Source organism: Pseudophryne corroboree, chromosome 10 (genome assembly GCF_028390025.1).
Source record: "Pseudophryne corroboree isolate aPseCor3 chromosome 10, aPseCor3.hap2, whole genome shotgun sequence".
In the NCBI taxonomy this organism is placed as follows: domain Eukaryota; kingdom Metazoa; phylum Chordata; class Amphibia; order Anura; family Myobatrachidae; genus Pseudophryne; species Pseudophryne corroboree.
The window spans coordinates 353,386,876-353,408,216 of NC_086453.1; the positions used below are offsets into that span (position 1 = coordinate 353,386,876).

Here is a 21,341-nt window from a genome sequence, read left to right on the forward strand (position 1 = left end):
ATCCCTGTATTTTTTTTAATAACTGTATTTTTTACAGTAAAAAAGGACATTACAAGCAACATTGTATTTTAACAATACCCCTGTATTTTCACAGTATACAAGACAGGGCCAGTGTACCATCATTTTAACAACAGCCCTGTTTTTTTGCAGCATACCAGACAGGGACACAGCGCCCCTGTATTTTCACAGCACCCCTGTATTTTACAGCATACAAGACAGGACCAGCGCCCCTGTATTTTATCAACACCCCTGTATTTTTACAGCATACCAGACATGACAAGCATCCCTGTATTTTAACAAAACCCCTGGATTATTACAGCATACAAGACAGAGACACAGCACCACTGTATGTTTGGAGCACCCCTATATTTTAACAAAATCCCTGTATTTTTGCAGTAAACAGGACATGACCAGCACCCTTGTATTTTAATAAGACCCCTGTATTTTTACAGCATACAAAACATGGACACAGCAACCCTGTATTTTCACAGAACCCCTTTATTTTAACAGCACCCTTGTATTTTTACAGCATATAGGACAGGGCCAGTGTTTTTTTATTTTAACAACAACCCTGTATTTTTACAGCATATTGGACAGGACCAGCACCCCTATATTTTTTCAACATCCCTGTACTTCTACATCATTCAGGACAAGGCCAGCACCCCTGTATTTTAACAACACCCCTGTATTTTTGCAGCAAACAAAACAGGGAAAAAGCAACCCTCCATTTTCACTGAACCCCTGTATTTAAACAACACCCCTGATTTTTTACAGCATACAAGACAGGAACACAGCACCCCTGTATTTCCTCAGCACCCCTATATTTTTACAGCATACAGGACAGGACCAGCATGCCTGTATTTTAAAAACACCCCTGTATTTTTACAGTATACAGGACAGGACCAGCGCCTCTGTATTTTAACAACACCCTTGTATTTTTTACAGCATAAAAGACAGGGCCAGTGTACCTTTATTTTAACAACAGCCCTGTATTTTTACAGCAAGCAGGACAGGACCAGCACCCCTGAATTTTAGAGCACCCTTGTATTTTAATAAAACCCCTGTATTTTTACAGCATACAAGACAGGGACACAGCACCCCTGTATTTTAACAACACCCCTGGATTTTTAAAGCATACAAGATAGAGACACAGCACCCATGTATGTTCAGAGCACCCCTGTATTTTAACAACACCTCTGTATTTCTACAGCATAAGGACAAGACCAGCACCCCTGTATTTTTTTTAAGACTGTATTTTTACAGTAAAAAGGACATTACAAGCAACATTGTATTTTAACAACACCCCTGTATTTTCACAGTATACAAGACAGGGCCAGTGTACCATCATTTTAACAACAGCCCTGTTTTTTTGCAGCATACAAGACAGGGACACAGCGCCCCTGTATTTTCACAGCACCCCTGTATTTTACAGCATACAAGACAGGACCAGCACCCCTGTATTTTATCAACACCCCTGTATTTTTACAGCATACCAGACATGACAAGCATCCCTGTATTTTAACAAAACCCCTGGATTATTACAGCATACAAGACAGAGACACAGCACCCCTGTATGTTTGGAGCACCCCTATATTTTAACAAAATCCCTGTATTTTTACAGTAAACAGGACATGACCAGCACCCTTGTATTTTAATAAGACCCCTGTATTTTTACAGCATACAAAACATGGACACAACAACCCTGTATTTTCATAGAACCCCTTTATTTTAACAGCACCCTTGTATTTTTACAGCATATAGGACAGGGCCAGTGTTTTTTTATTTTAACAACAACCCTGTATTTTTTACAGCATATTGGACAGGACCAGCACCCCTATATTTTTTCAACATCCCTGTACTTCTACATCATTCAGGACAAGGCCAGCACCCCTGTATTTTAACAACACCCCTGTATTTTTGCAGCAAACAAAACAGGGAAAAAGCAACCCTCCATTTTCACTGAACCCCTGTATTTAAACAATACCCCTAATTTTTTACAGCATACAAGACAGGAACACAGCACCCCTGTATTTCCTCAGCACCCCTATATTTTTACAGCATACAGGACAGGACCAGCATGCCTGTATTTTAAAAACACCCCTGTATTTTTACAGTATACAGGACAGGACCAGCGCCTCTGTATTTTAACAACACCCTTGTATTTTTTACAGCATAAAAGACAGGGCCAGTGTACCTTTATTTTAACAACAGCCCTGTATTTTTACAGCAAGCAGGACAGGACCAGCACCCCTGTATTTTAGAGCACCCTTGTATTTTAACAAGACCCCTGTATTTTTACAGCATACAAGAGAGGGACACAGCACCCCTGTATTTTAACAACACCCCTGGATTTTTAAAGCATACAAGACAGAGACACAGCACCCCTGTATGTTCAGAGCACCCCTGTATTTTAACAACACCTCTGTATTTCAACAGCATAAGGACAGGATCAGCACCCCTGTATTTTTTTTAAGATTGTATTTTTACAGTAAAAAGGACATTACAAGCAACATTGTATTTTAACAACACCCCTGTATTTTCACAGTATACAAGACAGGGCCAGTGTACCTTCATTTTAACAACAGCCCTGTATTTTTGCAGCATACAAGACAGGGACACAGCGCCCTTGTATTTTCACAGCACCCCTGTATTTTACAGCATACAAGACAGGACCAGTACCCCTGTATTTTATCAACACCCCTGTATTTTTACAGCATACCAGACATGACAAGCAACCCTGTATTTTAGCAAAACCAATGGATTATTACAGCATACAAAACAGAGACACAGCACCCCTGTATGTTTGGAGCACCCCTATATTTTAACAACACCCCTGTATTTTTACAGCTTACAGGACAGGACCAGCACCCATGTATTTTAATAAAATCCCTGTATTTTTACAGTAAAAAGGACATGACCAGCACCCTTGTATTTTAATAAGACCCCTGTATTTTTACAGCATACAAAACACGGACACAGCAACCCTGTATTTTCACAGAACCCCTTTATTTTAACAGCACCCTTGTATTTTTACAGCATATAGGACAGGGCCAGTGTTTTTTTATTTTAACAACAACCCTGTATTTTTACAGCATATTGGACAGGACCAGCACCCCTATATTTTAACAACACCCCTGTACTTCTACATCATTCAGGACAAGGCCAGCACCCCTATATTTTAACAACACCCCTGTACTTCTACATCATTCAGGACAAGGCCAGTACCCCTGTATTTTAACAACACCCCTGTATTTTTACAGCAAACAAAACAAGGACAAAGCAACCCTGCATTTTCACTGAACCCCTGTATTTAAACGACACCCCTGATTTTTTACAGCATATAAGACAGGGACACAGCACCCCTGTATTTTCTCAGCACCACTATATTTTTACAGCATACAGGACAGAGACACAGCACCCCTGTATGTTCATAGCACCCCTGTATTTTAACAACACCTCTGTATTTCTACAGCATAAGGACAGGACCAGCATCCCTGTATTTTTTTTAAAACTGTATTTTTTACAGTAAAAAGGACATTACAAGCAACATTGTATTTTAACAACACCCCTGTATTTTCACAGTATACAAGACAGGGCCAGTGTACCTTCATTTTAACAACAGCCCTGTATTTTTGCAGCATACAAGACAGGGACACAGCGCCCCTGTATTTTCATAGCACCCCTGTATTTTACAGCATACAAGACAGGACCAGCACCCCTGTATTTTATCAACACCCCTGTATTTTTACGGCATACCAGAGATGACAAGCATCCCTGTATTTTAACAAAACCCCTGGATTATTACAGCATACAAGACAGAGACACAGCACCCCTGTATGTTTAGAGCACCCCTATATTTTAACAAAATCCCTGTATTTTTACAGTAAACAGGACATGACCAGCACCCTTGTATTTTAATAAGACCCCTGTATTTTTACAGCATACAAAACACGGACAAAGCAACCCTGTATTTTCACAGAACCCCTTTATTTTAACAGCACCCTTGTATTTTTACAGCATACAGGACAGGGACAGTGTTTTTTTATTTTAACAACAACCCTGTATTTTTACAGCATATTGGACAGGACCAGCACCCCTATATTTTTTCAACACCCCTGTACTTCTACATCATTCAGGACAAGGCCAGCACCCCTGTATTTTAACAACACCCCTGTATTTTTGCAGCATACAAGACAGGACACAGCACCCCTGCATTTTCACTGAACCCCTGTATTTAAACAACACCCCTGATTTTATACAGCATACAAGACAGGACACAGCACCCCTGTATTTTCTCAGCACCCCTATATTTTTACAGCATACAGGACAGGACCAGCATGCCTGTATTTTAAAAGCACCCCTGTATTTTTACAGTATACAGGACAGGACCAGCACCTCTGTATTTTAACAACACCCTTGTATTTTTTACAGCATAAAAGACAGGGCCAGTGTACCTTTATTTTAACAACAGCCCTGTATTTTTGCAGCAAGCAGGACAGGACCAGCACCCCTGTATTTTAGAGCACTCTTGTATTTTAACAAGACCCCTGTATTTTTACAGCATACAAGACAGGGACACAGCACCCCTGTATTTTAACAAAACCCCTGGATTTTTAAAGCATACAAGATAGAGACACAGCACCCCTGTATGTTCAGAGCACCCCTGTATTTTAACAACACCTCTTTATTTCTACAGCATAAGGACAGGACCAGCACCCCTGTATTTTTTTAAGACTGTATTTTTACAGTAAAAAGGACATTACAAGCAACATTGTATTTTAACAACAACCCTGTATTTTCACAGTATACAAGACAGGGCCAGTGTACCTTCATTTTAACAACAGCCCTGTATTTTTGCAGCATACAAGACAGGGACACAGCGCCCTTGTATTTTCACAGCACCCCTGTATTTTACAGCATACAAGACAGGACCAGTACCCCTGTATTTTATCAACACCCCTGTATTTTTACAGCATACCAGACATGACAAGCAACCCTATATTTTAACAAAACCAATGGATTATTACAGCATACAAAATAGAGACACAGCAGTCCTGTATGTTTGGAGCACCCCTATATTTTAACAAAAAACCCTGTATTTTTACAGCTTACAGGACATGACCAGCACCCTTGTATTTTAATAAGACCCCTGTATTTTTACAGCATACAAAACACGGACACAGTAACCCTGTATTTACACAGAACCCCTTTATTTTAACAGCACCCTTGTATTTTTACAGCATATAGGACAGGGCCAGTGTTTTTTTATTTTAACAACAACCCTGTACTTCTACATCATTCAGGACAAGGCCAGCACCCCTATATTTTAACAACACCCCTGTACTTCTACATCATTCAGGACAAGGCCAGCACCCCTGTATTTTAACAACACCCCTGTATTTTTACAGCAAACAAAACAGGGACAAAGCAACCCTGCATTTTCACTGAACCCCTGTATTTAAACAACACCCCTGATTTTTTACAGCATATAAGACAGGGACACAGCACCCCTGTATTTTCTCAGCACCACTATATTTTTACAGCATACAGGACAGAGACACAGCACCCCTGTATGTTCATAGCACCCCTGTATTTTAACAACACCTCTGTATTTCTACAGCATAAGGACAGGACCAGCACCCCTGTATTTTTTTTAATAACTGTATTTTTACAGTAAAAAGGACATTACAAGCAACATTGTATTTTAACAACACCCCTGTATTTTCACAGTATACAAGACAGGGCCAGTGTACCATCATTTTAACAACAGCCCTGTTTTTTTGCAGCATACAAGACAGGGACACAGCGCCCCTGTATTTTCACAGCACCCCTGTATTTTACAGCATACAAGACAGGACCAGCACCCCTGTATTTTATCAACACCCCTGTATTTTTACAGCATACCAGACATGACAAGCATCCCTGTATTTTAACAAAACCCCTGGATTATTACAGCATACAAGACAGAGACACAGCACCCCTGTATGTTTGGAGCACCCCTATATTTTAACAAAATCCCTGTATTTTTACAGTAAACAGGACATGACCAGCACCCTTGTATTTTAATAAGACCCCTGTATTTTTACAGCATACAAAACATGGACACAACAACCCTGTATTTTCATAGAACCCCTTTATTTTAACAGCACCCTTGTATTTTTACAGCATATAGGACAGGGCCAGTGTTTTTTTATTTTAACAACAACCCTGTATTTTTTACAGCATATTGGACAGGACCAGCACCCCTATATTTTTTCAACATCCCTGTACTTCTACATCATTCAGGACAAGGCCAGCACCCCTGTATTTTAACAACACCCCTGTATTTTTGCAGCAAACAAAACAGGGAAAAAGCAACCCTCCATTTTCACTGAACCCCTGTATTTAAACAATACCCCTAATTTTTTACAGCATACAAGACAGGAACACAGCACCCCTGTATTTCCTCAGCACCCCTATATTTTTACAGCATACAGGACAGGACCAGCATGCCTGTATTTTAAAAACACCCCTGTATTTTTACAGTATACAGGACAGGACCAGCGCCTCTGTATTTTAACAACACCCTTGTATTTTTTACAGCATAAAAGACAGGGCCAGTGTACCTTTATTTTAACAACAGCCCTGTATTTTTACAGCAAGCAGGACAGGACCAGCACCCCTGTATTTTAGAGCACCCTTGTATTTTAACAAGACCCCTGTATTTTTACAGCATACAAGAGAGGGACACAGCACCCCTGTATTTTAACAACACCCCTGGATTTTTAAAGCATACAAGACAGAGACACAGCACCCCTGTATGTTCAGAGCACCCCTGTATTTTAACAACACCTCTGTATTTCAACAGCATAAGGACAGGATCAGCACCCCTGTATTTTTTTTAAGATTGTATTTTTACAGTAAAAAGGACATTACAAGCAACATTGTATTTTAACAACACCCCTGTATTTTCACAGTATACAAGACAGGGCCAGTGTACCTTCATTTTAACAACAGCCCTGTATTTTTGCAGCATACAAGACAGGGACACAGCGCCCTTGTATTTTCACAGCACCCCTGTATTTTACAGCATACAAGACAGGACCAGTACCCCTGTATTTTATCAACACCCCTGTATTTTTACAGCATACCAGACATGACAAGCAACCCTGTATTTTAGCAAAACCAATGGATTATTACAGCATACAAAACAGAGACACAGCACCCCTGTATGTTTGGAGCACCCCTATATTTTAACAACACCCCTGTATTTTTACAGCTTACAGGACAGGACCAGCACCCATGTATTTTAATAAAATCCCTGTATTTTTACAGTAAAAAGGACATGACCAGCACCCTTGTATTTTAATAAGACCCCTGTATTTTTACAGCATACAAAACACGGACACAGCAACCCTGTATTTTCACAGAACCCCTTTATTTTAACAGCACCCTTGTATTTTTACAGCAAATAGGACAGGGCCAGTGTTTTTTTATTTTAACAACAACCCTGTATTTTTACAGCATATTGGACAGGACCAGCACCCCTATATTTTAACAACACCCCTGTACTTCTACATCATTCAGGACAAGGCCAGCACCCCTATATTTTAACAACACCCCTGTACTTCTACATCATTCAGGACAAGGCCAGTACCCCTGTATTTTAACAACACCCCTGTATTTTTACAGCAAACAAAACAAGGACAAAGCAACCCTGCATTTTCACTGAACCCCTGTATTTAAACGACACCCCTGATTTTTTACAGCATATAAGACAGGGACACAGCACCCCTGTATTTTCTCAGCACCACTATATTTTTACAGCATACAGGACAGAGACACAGCACCCCTGTATGTTCATAGCACCCCTGTATTTTAACAACACCTCTGTATTTCTACAGCATAAGGACAGGACCAGCATCCCTGTATTTTTTTTAAAACTGTATTTTTTACAGTAAAAAGGACATTACAAGCAACATTGTATTTTAACAACACCCCTGTATTTTCACAGTATACAAGACAGGGCCAGTGTACCTTCATTTTAACAACAGCCCTGTATTTTTGCAGCATACAAGACAGGGACACAGCGCCCCTGTATTTTCATAGCACCCCTGTATTTTACAGCATACAAGACAGGACCAGCACCCCTGTATTTTATCAACACCCCTGTATTTTTACGGCATACCAGAGATGACAAGCATCCCTGTATTTTAACAAAACCCCTGGATTATTACAGCATACAAGACAGAGACACAGCACCCCTGTATGTTTAGAGCACCCCTATATTTTAACAAAATCCCTGTATTTTTACAGTAAACAGGACATGACCAGCACCCTTGTATTTTAATAAGACCCCTGTATTTTTACAGCATACAAAACACGGACAAAGCAACCCTGTATTTTCACAGAACCCCTTTATTTTAACAGCACCCTTGTATTTTTACAGCATATAGGACAGGGACAGTGTTTTTTTATTTTAACAACAACCCTGTATTTTTACAGCATATTGGACAGGACCAGCACCCCTATATTTTTTCAACACCCCTGTACTTCTACATCATTCAGGACAAGGCCAGCACCCCTGTATTTTAACAACACCCCTGTATTTTTGCAGCATACAAGACAGGACACAGCACCCCTGCATTTTCACTGAACCCCTGTATTTAAACAACACCCCTGATTTTATACAGCATACAAGACAGGACACAGCACCCCTGTATTTTCTCAGCACCCCTATATTTTTACAGCATACAGGACAGGACCAGCATGCCTGTATTTTAAAAGCACCCCTGTATTTTTACAGTATACAGGACAGGACCAGCACCTCTGTATTTTAACAACACCCTTGTATTTTTTACAGCATAAAAGACAGGGCCAGTGTACCTTTATTTTAACAACAGCCCTGTATTTTTACAGCAAGCAGGACAGGACCAGCACCCCTGTATTTTAGAGCACTCTTGTATTTTAACAAGACCCCTGTATTTTTACAGCATACAAGACAGGGACACAGCACCCCTGTATTTTAACAACACCCCTGGATTTTTAAAGCATACAAGATAGAGACACAGCACCCCTGTATGTTCAGAGCACCCCTGTATTTTAACAACACCTCTGTATTTCTACAGCATAAGGACAGGACCAGCACCCCTGTATTTTTTTAAGACTGTATTTTTACAGTAAAAAGGACATTACAAGCAACATTGTATTTTAACAACAACCCTGTATTTTCACAGTATACAAGACAGGGCCAGTGTACCTTCATTTTAACAACAGCCCTGTATTTTTGCAGCATACAAGACAGGGACAAAGCAACCCTGCATTTTTACTGAACCCCTGTATTTTACAGCATACAAGACAGGACCAGTACCCCTGTATTTTATCAACACCCCTGTATTTTTACAGCATACCAGACATGACAAGCAACCCTATATTTTAACAAAACCAATGGATTATTACAGCATACAAAATAGAGACACAGCAGTCCTGTATGTTTGGAGCACCCCTATATTTTAACAAAAAACCCTGTATTTTTACAGCTTACAGGACATGACCAGCACCCTTGTATTTTAATAAGACCCCTGTATTTTTACAGCATACAAAACACGGACACAGTAACCCTGTATTTACACAGAACCCCTTTATTTTAACAGCACCCTTGTATTTTTACAGCATATAGGACAGGGCCAGTGTTTTTTTATTTTAACAACAACCCTGTACTTCTACATCATTCAGGACAAGGCCAGCACCCCTATATTTTAACAACACCCCTGTACTTCTACATCATTCAGGACAAGGCCAGCACCCCTGTATTTTAACAACACCCCTGTATTTTTACAGCAAACAAAACAGGGACAAAGCAACCCTGCATTTTCACTGAACCCCTGTATTTAAACAACACCCCTGATTTTTTACAGCATATAAGACAGGGACACAGCACCCCTGTATTTTCTCAGCACCACTATATTTTTACAGCATACAGGACAGAGACACAGCACCCCTGTATGTTCATAGCACCCCTGTATTTTAACAACACCTCTGTATTTCTACAGCATAAGGACAGGACCAGCACCCCTGTATTTTTTTTAATAACTGTATTTTTTACAGTAAAAAGGACATTACAAGCAACATTGTATTTTAACAATACCCCTGTATTTTCACAGTATACAAGACAGGGCCAGTGTACCATCATTTTAACAACAGCCCTGTTTTTTTGCAGCATACAAGACAGGGACACAGCGCCCCTGTATTTTCACAGCACCCCTGTATTTTACAGCATACAAGACAGGACCAGCACCCCTGTATTTTATCAACACCCCTGTATTTTTACAGCATACCAGACATGACAAGCATCCCTGTATTTTAACAAAACCCCTGGATTATTACAGCATACAAGACAGAGACACAGCACCCCTGTATGTTTGGAGCACCCCTATATTTTAACAAAATCCCTGTATTTTTACAGTAAACAGGACATGACCAGCACCCTTGTATTTTAATAAGACCCCTGTATTTTTACAGCATACAAAACATGGACACAACAACCCTGTATTTTCATAGAACCCCTTTATTTTAACAGCACCCTTGTATTTTTACAGCATATAGGACAGGGCCAGTGTTTTTTTATTTTAACAACAACCCTGTATTTTTTACAGCATATTGGACAGGACCAGCACCCCTATATTTTTTCAACATCCCTGTACTTCTACAACATTCAGGACAAGGCCAGCACCCCTGTATTTTAACAACACCCCTGTATTTTTGCAGCAAACAAAACAGGGAAAAAGCAACCCTCCATTTTCACTGAACCCCTGTATTTAAACAATACCCCTAATTTTTTACAGCATACAAGACAGGAACACAGCACCCCTGTATTTCCTCAGCACCCCTATATTTTTACAGCATACATGACAGGTCCAGCATGCCTGCATTTTAAAAACACCCCTGTATTTTTACAGTATACAGGACAGGACCAGCGCCTCTGTATTTTAACAACACCCTTGTATTTTTTACAGCATAAAAGACAGGGCCAGTGTACCTTTATTTTAACAACAGCCCTGTATTTTTACAGCAAGCAGGACAGGACCAGCACCCCTGTATTTTAGAGCACCCTTGTATTTTAACAAGACCCCTGTATTTTACAGCATACAAGAGAGGGACACAGCACCCCTGTATTTTAACAACACCCCTGGATTTTTAAAGCATACAAGACAGAGACACAGCACCCCTGTATGTTCAGAGCACCCCTGTATTTTAACAACACCTCTGTATTTCAACAGCATAAGGACAGGATCAGCACCCGTGTATTTTTTTTAAGATTGTATTTTTACAGTAAAAAGGACATTACAAGCAACATTGTATTTTAACAACACCCCTGTATTTTCACAGTATACAAGACAGGGCCAGTGTACCTTCATTTTAACAACAGCCCTGTATTTTTGCAGCATACAAGACAGGGACACAGCGCCCTTGTATTTTCACAGCACCCCTGTATTTTACAGCATACAAGACAGGACCAGTACCCCTGTATTTTATCAACACCCCTGTATTTTTACAGCATACCAGACATGACAAGCAACCCTGTATTTTAGCAAAACCAATGGATTATTACAGCATACAAAACAGAGACACAGCACCCCTGTATGTTTGGAGCACCCCTATATTTTAACAACACCCCTGTATTTTTACAGCTTACAGGACAGGACCAGCACCCCTGTATTTTAATAAAATCCCAGTATTTTTACAGTAAAAAGGACATGACCAGCACCCTTGAATTTTAATAAGACCCCTGTATTTTTACAGCATACAAAACACGGACACAGCAACCCTGTATTTTCACAGAACCCCTTTATTTTAACAGCACCCTTGTATTTTTACAGCATATAGGACAGGGCCAGTGTTTTTTTATTTTAACAACAACCCTGTATTTTTACAGCATATTGGACAGGACCAGCACCCCTATATTTTAACAACACCCCTGTACTTCTACATCATTCAGGACAAGGCCAGCACCCCTATATTTTAACAACACCCCTGTACTTCTACATCATTCAGGACAAGGCCAGTACCCCTGTATTTTAACAACACCCCTGTATTTTTACAGCAAACAAAACAGGTACAAAGCAACCCTGCATTTTCACTGAACCCTCTATTTAAACAACACCCCTGATTTTTTACAGCATATAAGACAGGGACACAGCACCCCTGTATTTTCTCAGCACCACTATATTTTTACAGCATACAGGACAGAGACACATCACCCCTTTTTTGTTCATAGCACCCCTGTATTTTAACAACAGCTCTGTATTTCTACAGCATAAGGACAGGACCAGCATCCCTGTATTTTTTTTTAAAACTGTATTTTTTACAGTAAAAAGGACATTACAAGCAACATTGTATTTTAACAACACCCCTGTATTTTCACAGTATACAAGACAGGGCCAGTGTACCTTCATTTTAACAACAGCCCTGTATTTTTGCAGCATACAAGACAGGGACACAGCGCCCCTGTATTTTCACAGCACCCCTGTATTTTACAGCATACAAGACAGGACCAGCACCCCTGTATTTTATCAACACCCCTGTATTTTTACGGCATACCAGACATGACAAGCATCCCTGTATTTTAACAAAACCCCTGGATTATTACAGCATACAAGACAGAGACACAGCACCCCTGTATGTTTAGAGCACCCCTATATTTTAACAAAATCCCTGTATTTTTACAGTAAACAGGACATGACCAGCACCCTTGTATTTTAATAAGACCCCTGTATTTTTACAGCATACAAAACACGTACACAGCAACCCTGTATTTACACAGAACCCCTTTATTTTAACAGCACCCTTGTATTTTTACAGCATATAGGACAGGGCCAGTGTTTTTTTATTTTAACAACAACTCTGTATTTTTACAGCATATTGGACAGGACCAGCACCCCTATATTTTTTCAACATCCCTGTACTTCTACATCATTCAGGACAAGGCCAGCACCCCTGTATTTTAACAACACCCCTGTATTTTTGCAGCAAACAAAACAGGGAAAAAGCAACCCTCCATTTTCACTGAACCCCTGTATTTAAACAACACGCCTGATTTTTTACAGCATACAAGATAGGAACACAGCACCCCTGTATTTCCTCAGCACCCCTATATTTTTACAGCATACAGGACAGGACCAGCATGCCTGTATTTTAAAAACACCCCTGTATTTTTACAGTATACAGGACAGGACCAGCGCCTCTGTATTTTAACAACACCCTTGTATTTTTTACAGCATAAAAGACAGGGCCAGTGTACCTTTATTTTAACAACAGCCCTGTATTTTTACAGCAAGCAGGACAGGACCAGCACCCCTGTATTTTAGAGCACCCTTGTATTTTAACAAGACCCCTGTATTTTTACAGCATACAAGACAGGGACACAGCACCCCTGTATTTTAACAACACCCCTGGATTTTTAAATCATACAAGACAGAGACACAGCACCCCTGTATGTTCAGAGCACCCCTGTATTTTAACAACACCTCTGTATTTCAACAGCATAAGGACAGGACCAGCACCCCTGTATTTTTTTTAAGACTGTATTTTTACAGTAAAAAGGACATTACAAGCAACATTGTATTTTAACAACACCCCTGTATTTTCACAGTAGACAAGACAGGGCCAGTGTACCTTCATTTTAACAACAGCCCTGTATTTTTGCAGCATACAAGACAGGGACAAAGCAACCCTGCATTTTTACTGAACCCCTGTATTTAAACAACACCCCTGATTTTTTACAGCATACAAGACAGGAACACAGCACCCCTGTATTTCCTCAGCACCCCTATATTTTTACAGCATACAGGACAGGACCAGCATGCCTGTATTTTAAAAACACCCCTGTATTTTTACAGTATACAGGACAGGACCAGCGCCCCTATATATTTTAACAACACCCTTGTTTTTTTTACAGCATAAAAGACAGGGCCAGTGTACCTTTATTTTAACAACAGCCCTGTATTTTTACAGCAAGCAGGACAGGACCAGCACCCCTGTATTTTAGAGCACCCTTGTATTTTAACAAGAACCCTGTATTTTTACAGCATACTAGACAGGGACACAGCACCCCTGTATTTTAACAACACCCCTGGATTTTTAAAGCATACAAGACAGAGACACAGCACCCCTGTATGTTCAGAGCACCCCTGTATTTTAACAACACCTCTGTATTTCTACAGCATAAGGACAGGACCAGCACCCCTGTATTTTTTTTAAGACTGTATTTTTACAGTAAAAAGGACATTACAAGCAACATTGTATTTTAACAACACCCCTGTATTTTCACAGTATACAAGACAGGGCCAGTGTACCTTCATTTTAACAACAGCCCTGTATTTTTGCAGCATACAAGACAGGGACACAGCGCCCTTGTATTTTCTCAGCACCCCTGTATTTTACAGCATACAAGACAGGACCAGTACCCCTGTATTTTATCAACACCCCTGTATTTTTACAGCATACCAGACATGACAAGCAACCCTGTATTTTAGCAAAACCAATGGAATATTACAGCATACAAAACAGAGACACAGCACCCCTGTATGTTTGGAGCACCCCTCTATTTTAACAACACCCCTGTATTTTTACAGCTTACAGGACATGACCAGCACCCTTGTATTTTAATAAGACCCCTGTATTTTTACAGCATACAAAACATGGACACAGCAACCCTGTATTTTCACAGAACCCCTTTATTTTAACAGCACCCTTGTATTTTTACAGCATATTGGACAGGGCCAGTGTTTTTTTATTTTAACAACAACCCTGTATTTTTACAGCATATTGGAAAGGACCAGCACCCCAATATTTTAACAACACCCCTGTACTTCTACATCATTCAGGACAAGGCCAGCACCCCTGTATTTTAACAACACCCCTGTATTTTTACAGCAAACAAAACAGGGACAAAGCAACCCTGCATTTTCACTGAACCCCTGTATTTAAACAACACCCCTGATTTTTTAAAGCATATAAGACAGGGACACAGCACCCCTGTACTTTCTCAGCACCACTATATTTTTACAGCATACAGGACAGAGACACAGCACCCCTGTATGTTCATAGCACCCCTGTATTTTAACAACACCTCTGTATTTCTACAGCATAAGGACAGGACCAGCATCCCTGTATTTTTTTTAAAACTGTGTTTTTTTACAGTAAAAAGGACATTACAAGCAACATTGTATTTTAACAGCACCCCTGTATTTTCACAGTAGACAAGACAGGGCCAGTGTACCTTCATTTTAACAACAGCCCTGTATTTTTGCAGCATACAAGACAGGGACACAGCGCCCCTGCATTTTCACAGCACCCCTGTATTTTACAGCATACAAGACAAGACCAGCACCCCTGTATTTTATCAACACCCCTGTATTTTTACAGCATACCAGACATGACAAGCATCCCTGTATTTTAACAAAACCCCTGGATTATTACAGCATACAAGACAGAGACACAGCACCCCTGTATGTTTGGAGCACCCCTATATTTTAACAAAATCCCTGTATTTTTACAGTAAACAGGACATGACCAGCACCCTTGTATTTTAATAAGACCCCTGTATTTTTACAGCATACAAAACATGGACACAGCAACCCTGTATTTTTACAGAACCTCTTTATTTTAACAGCACCCTAGTATTTTTACAGCATATAGGACAGGGACAATGTTTTTTTATTTTAACAACAACCCTGTATTTTTACAGCATATTGGACAGGACCAGCACCCCTATATTTTTTCAACACCCCTGTACTTCTACATCATTCAGGACAAGGCCAGCACCCCTGTATTTTAACAACACCCCTGTATTTTTGCAGCAAACAAAACAGGGACAAAGCAACCCTGCATTTTTACTAAACCCCTGTATTTAAACAACACCCCTGATTTTTTACAGCATACAAGACAGGAACACAGCACCCCTGTATTTTCTCAGCACCCCTATATTTTTACAGCATACAGGACAGGACCAGCATGCCTGTATTTTAAAAACACCCCTGTATTTTTACAGTATACAGGACAGGACCAGCGCCTCTGTATTTTAACAACACCCTTGTATTTTTTACAGCATAAAAGACAGGGCCAGTGTACTTTTATTTTAACAACAGCCCTGTATTTTTACAGCAAGCAGGACAGGACCAGCACCCCTGTATTTTAGAGCACCCTTGTATTTTAACAAGACCCCTGTATTTTTACAGCATACAAGACAGGGACACAGCACCCCTGTATTTTAACAACACCCCTGGATTTTTAAAGCATACAAGACAGAGACACAGCACCCCTGTATGTTCAGAGCACCCCTGTATTTTAACAACACCTCTGTATTTCTACAGCATAAGGACAGGACCAGCACCCCTGTATTTTTTTTAAGACTGTATTTTTACAGTAAAAAGGACATTACAAGCAACATTGTATTTTAACAACACCCCTGTATTTTCACAGTAGACAAGACAGGGCCAGTGTACCTTCATTTTAACAACAGCCCTGTATTTTTGCAGCATACAAGACAGGGACACAGCGCCCTTTTATTTTCACAGCACCCCTGTATTTTACAGCATACAAGACAGGACCAGTACCCCTGTATTTTATCAACACCCCTGTATTTTTAAAAGCATATAAGACAGGGACAAAGCACCCCTGTACTTTCTCAGCACCACTATATTTTTACAGCATACAGGTTAGAGACACAGCACCCCTGTATGTTCATAGCACCCCTGTATTTTAACAACACCTCTGTATTTCTACAGCATAAGGACAGGACCAGCATCCCTGTATTTTTTTTAAAACTGTATTTTTTACAGTAAAAAGGACATTACAAGCAACATTGTATTTTAACAACACCCCTGTATTTTCACAGTATAAAAGACAGGGCCAGTGTACCTTTATTTTAACAACAGCCCTGTATTTTTACAGCAAACAGGACAGGACCAGTACCCCTGTATTTTAACAAAACCCATTTATTTATACTGCATACAAGACAGGTACACAGCACCCCTGTATTTTAGAGCACCCTTGTATTTCAACAACACTCCTGTATTTTTATAGCATACAAGACAGAGACACAGCACCCCTGTATTTTAACAACACCCCTGTATTTTTTCAGCATACAGGACAGGAATAGCACATCTGTATTTAAATAACACCACTGTGTTTTTATTTTACAGCATACAAGACAGGGCTAGTGTACCTTTACTTATACAACACCCTTGTATTTTATACAGCATATATGATAGTGCCCCTGTACAGCACCGAACAGCAACACCCATGTACAGCACCACTAACAGCACAGAACACCACAGGACAGCATCCTAAACAGCACAAAAGGACAGCACCCCTAAAGAGCACACACTGACCAAACCCATTGCTGCCACCCATAGAGAGACAGAGGTCTCTCTCCTTCACTCTCCAATTGCATGTCACCACCAGAGTAAAAATGGTGGTGACACGCAGCTCCTCATATGGAATCCAAAACCTGTGAGATTCCGACACTGGGATCATGATGTTTTTCCTCATTCTGGGATCCGAGTCTGGTGGTAAGTCCCAAGCCGGTCTTGATTCCCAGCTCTGATTGTGAAGTTCAGAGGGTGGGTAGGATCTCTGAGATCTGAACCCACTCATCTCTACTTGTAAGTGATTGCCCCTTTATAAAAATGTCCGAGTTGGGCTGGCATCCCACACAGCCACTGAACTCGGGCGTAATTACGTCCTGCCCCATATTTTATTTATCATGTGGTGGCATGGCTAGTCCTAGATCCCAATAAACCTTATTGTGTTTGTATATTTCAGTGACCAGTGTCAGGACAGTGAACTGTTGAAGATGGCAATAACAAAGATCATGAAATGTAACATTGACAAAGAGAATCTGACGGACCCGGAGGTGCTCCCACCAGCAGACTGTGTCATCAGTGGATGTATGCTGGATGTCATCAGCAAAGACCAAGATGATTATATAATTAATTTCAGGAAATTTGTGAAGCTACTAAAACCTGAAGGATACCTGATATTGTTTGGGGCTTTAAATACAACTTATATGATGATTGGGCAGGACAAGGTACATGTGTTCAAATATGATGAGAACTTTGTAAAAAAAGTTCTCGCTGATGAAGGGTTTATTATTGACCACTGTGCAGTCCAGAAAAGAACATCAGTGAGTGACCTTACTGACTATGGGGCAATTATATTTATCTTAGCTCATAGAGAGTAATAAGGCCTGATTCTGAGTCACATGCTGTGTCAGGTGCAGTTGAGCATTTTCTTTATACTGTGCATGTGTCTAAATCGCACTGTACATACATCCTGATTGTGTTTGTACAGAGATGAAGAAGCAATTTTAGACACATGCAGGAGTGTATTGAAAATGTATTTTGTGTTTCCATGGGTGGTTTAAAAAAGAAAAACTCCCATGTGCATGCTCCATGTGGACCTCCTCATCTTTGGTAGAGCGGTAGACTCTGACTATGGGGGTGATTCAGATTTGATTGCTAACTTTGCTGTCCTGCGTTCAGATAGTCGCCACCTCCAGGGGAGTGTAAATTCACTGTGCTAGTGTGCGTTCCCATGTGTACGCCAAATTGCTAAAATCCACTGTGTCCAGTCTTTGCCCAGCTCAGGACTTACTCTTACAGTGCGATCACAGCAGGCTGATTGGGGCTGGAGCTGACGTCAGACACCCTCTCTGAAAACGCTTAGGAACACCTGCATTTTTCCATACACTCCCAATAAATGGTCAGGTACCACCCACAAATGGCTTCCACCTGTCAACCACCTTGCGAATGCCCGCGCGATCAGATTTTTCACACCATCCCGTCGCTGACCAATGATGCCCTTTGTTGCTGTCCAATGTGCATGCGTAGTTAGTACCTGATCACCCGCTGTGTGTGAAAATGCACATCAGTGATTAGATCTAAATCAACCCCTTTGTGCCAATATTGACTAAGCATGTGCTCTAGGATTTTTGCATCTCTGCAGCCAGGCTGATGGAGTATAATTATATGGGTTCAGGGTGTGCAGTGTGTAGATCCCCCTAAACCCATGGACCCATGTGCACTGCACACCCTGCACCTACTAAAGATACACCAGTGGGCTTCCTGGGTGATGACTGGGTGTTAACTGGGAGGTGGCTAGTCTGATGTATGTAGAGGGTTAATTTAATGGAAGTGCAGGAGTGATGCTGGTATGTTACTGCAGTGGCTTCGTACACAGATGTTTAGATGCTAACATTGGAGGCCACTCTCAGAAGGAAAATCTGCACCTAGCTTATGGCTGGGGTAAGTGTCTGTGGTGTGACTGATGGTGACATGTAAAGACATACTGAGCGGTATTACAGCATCTACAGATGCAGGAGGTCAGCGTCTCGGCCCTGGAACAGTCAGACGCAGCTTGCACACCAGGAAAAGGGTTTTTACAGCATTAGAATATAGTCATAGATACAACTACACCAAAAGAAGCGGCGGCAGCGTGTGACTCAAATTAGTCCCTACTGTAAGTCTGAGATGCAAATATACTTAAATACACCAGATCTTCCTGACAATGTGCAAATGATAAACCTTAATAAAATGATTTCCCATATATTACTGTACATTTATACTCAGCTGATCAACAAATAAAGTAAATATCTCTTGCAGTTTACTGTTTGATTAAAGAGTTTGAGATTCATGTGTGATCTGTGAGTGGCTCTGTCACCCACCAGGGATCATTGTTATCAATCGCTCAGCAGACTCGTAGTTACTACAGTAACCCTCATATTACTTGATTATCCGACTGATATCTCTGATATGACACAGGTACAAGGAATCGATGAGGATTCATGTCACAGAGAACAAGAGACTGTTTGTGGCTTACTGTAATGTAACCTAAGATTTTTGATTGAAATATGTTGTAAAATGACTTTAGATCTTTGATCCATCTACAGTAAGTAACTCCCCGATTCTTCCAGACAACATACATTTACAGCAAGACCCCACATCATTCAAATAGGTCCCAACCTGCTAGGCAGCTGGAATCAGGACCATGAGACGTGGGACTGTCAGTGGAGAATGCTATTCATTTTGTGCTGGCTGTTAATTTACCACAATTTTGTATGTCAGTCATCAGTAAATTTACTGGCACATGGTAAGTAGAGATGAGCGGGTTCGGTTTCTCTGAATCCGAACCCGCCAGAACTTCATGTTTTTTTTCACGGGTCCGAGCGACTCGGATCTTCCCGCCTTGCTCGGTTAACCCGAGCGCGCCCGAACGTCATCATGACGCTGTCGGATTCTCGCGAGGCTCGGATTCTATCGCGAGACTCGGATTCTATATAAGGAGCCGAGCGTCGCCGCCATTTTCACACGTGCATTGAGATTGATAGGGAGAGGACGTGGCTGGCGTCCTCTCCGTTTAGACACTTGATTTACTAATTTTGGGGAGCATTAGGAGTACTCAGTAGTGTACAGTGCAGAGTTTTGCTGATAGTGACCAGTGACTGACCACCACTTTTATTTATAATCCGTTCTCTGCCTGAAAAAAGCGATACACAGCACACAGTGACTCAGTCACATACCATATCTGTGTGCACTGCTCAGGCTCAGGCCAGTGTGCTGCATCATCTATTATCTATATATAATATTATATATCTGTCTGACTGCTCAGCTCACACAGCTTATAATTGTGGGGGAGACTGGGGAGCACTACTGCAGTGCCAGTTATAGGTTATAGCAGGAGCCAGGAGTACATAATATATTATATAGTGAGTGACCACCAGACACACAGTGCAGTTTATTTAATATATCCGTTCTCTGCCTGAAAAAAGCGATACACACAGTGACTCAGTCAGTCACATACCATATCTGTGTGCACTGCTCAGGCTCAGGCCAGTGTGCTGCATCATCTATATATATTATATATCTGTCTGACTGCTCAGCTCACACAGCTTATAATTGTGGGGGAGACTGGGGAGCACTACTGCAGTGCCAGTTATAGGTTATAGCAGGAGCCAGGAGTACATAATATTATATTAAAATTAAACAGTGCACACTTTTGCTGCAGGAGTGCCACTGCCAGTGTGACTAGTGACCAGTGACCTGACCACCAGTATATATAATATTAGTAGTATACTATCTCTTTATCAACCAGTCTATATTAGCAGCAGACACAGTACAGTGCGGTAGTTCACGGCTGTGGCTACCTCTGTGTCGGCACTCGGCAGCCCGTCCATAATTGTATATACCACCTAACCGTGGTTTTTTTTTCTTTCTTTATACATACATACTAGTTACGAGTATACTATCTCTTTATCAACCAGTCTATATATTAGCAGCAGACACAGTACAGTGCGGTAGTTC

The 21,341-nt window shown here is 40.9% G+C and overlaps 1 protein-coding gene across 1 annotated transcript in view; it reads left to right on the plus strand.

Moving 5' to 3' along the window:
* Positions 1–19,614, plus strand: part of LOC134965635 (indolethylamine N-methyltransferase-like) — a 78,374-nt gene extending 58,760 nt beyond the window's left edge. Inside the window, exon 3 of the mRNA XM_063941972.1 lies at positions 17,806–19,614. Coding sequence (XP_063798042.1) covers positions 17,806–18,223 — 418 coding nt within the window. The 3' untranslated portion in view covers positions 18,224–19,614. The remainder of the gene's footprint in view (positions 1–17,805) is intronic.
* Positions 19,615–21,341: the final 1,727 nt, after the last annotated feature.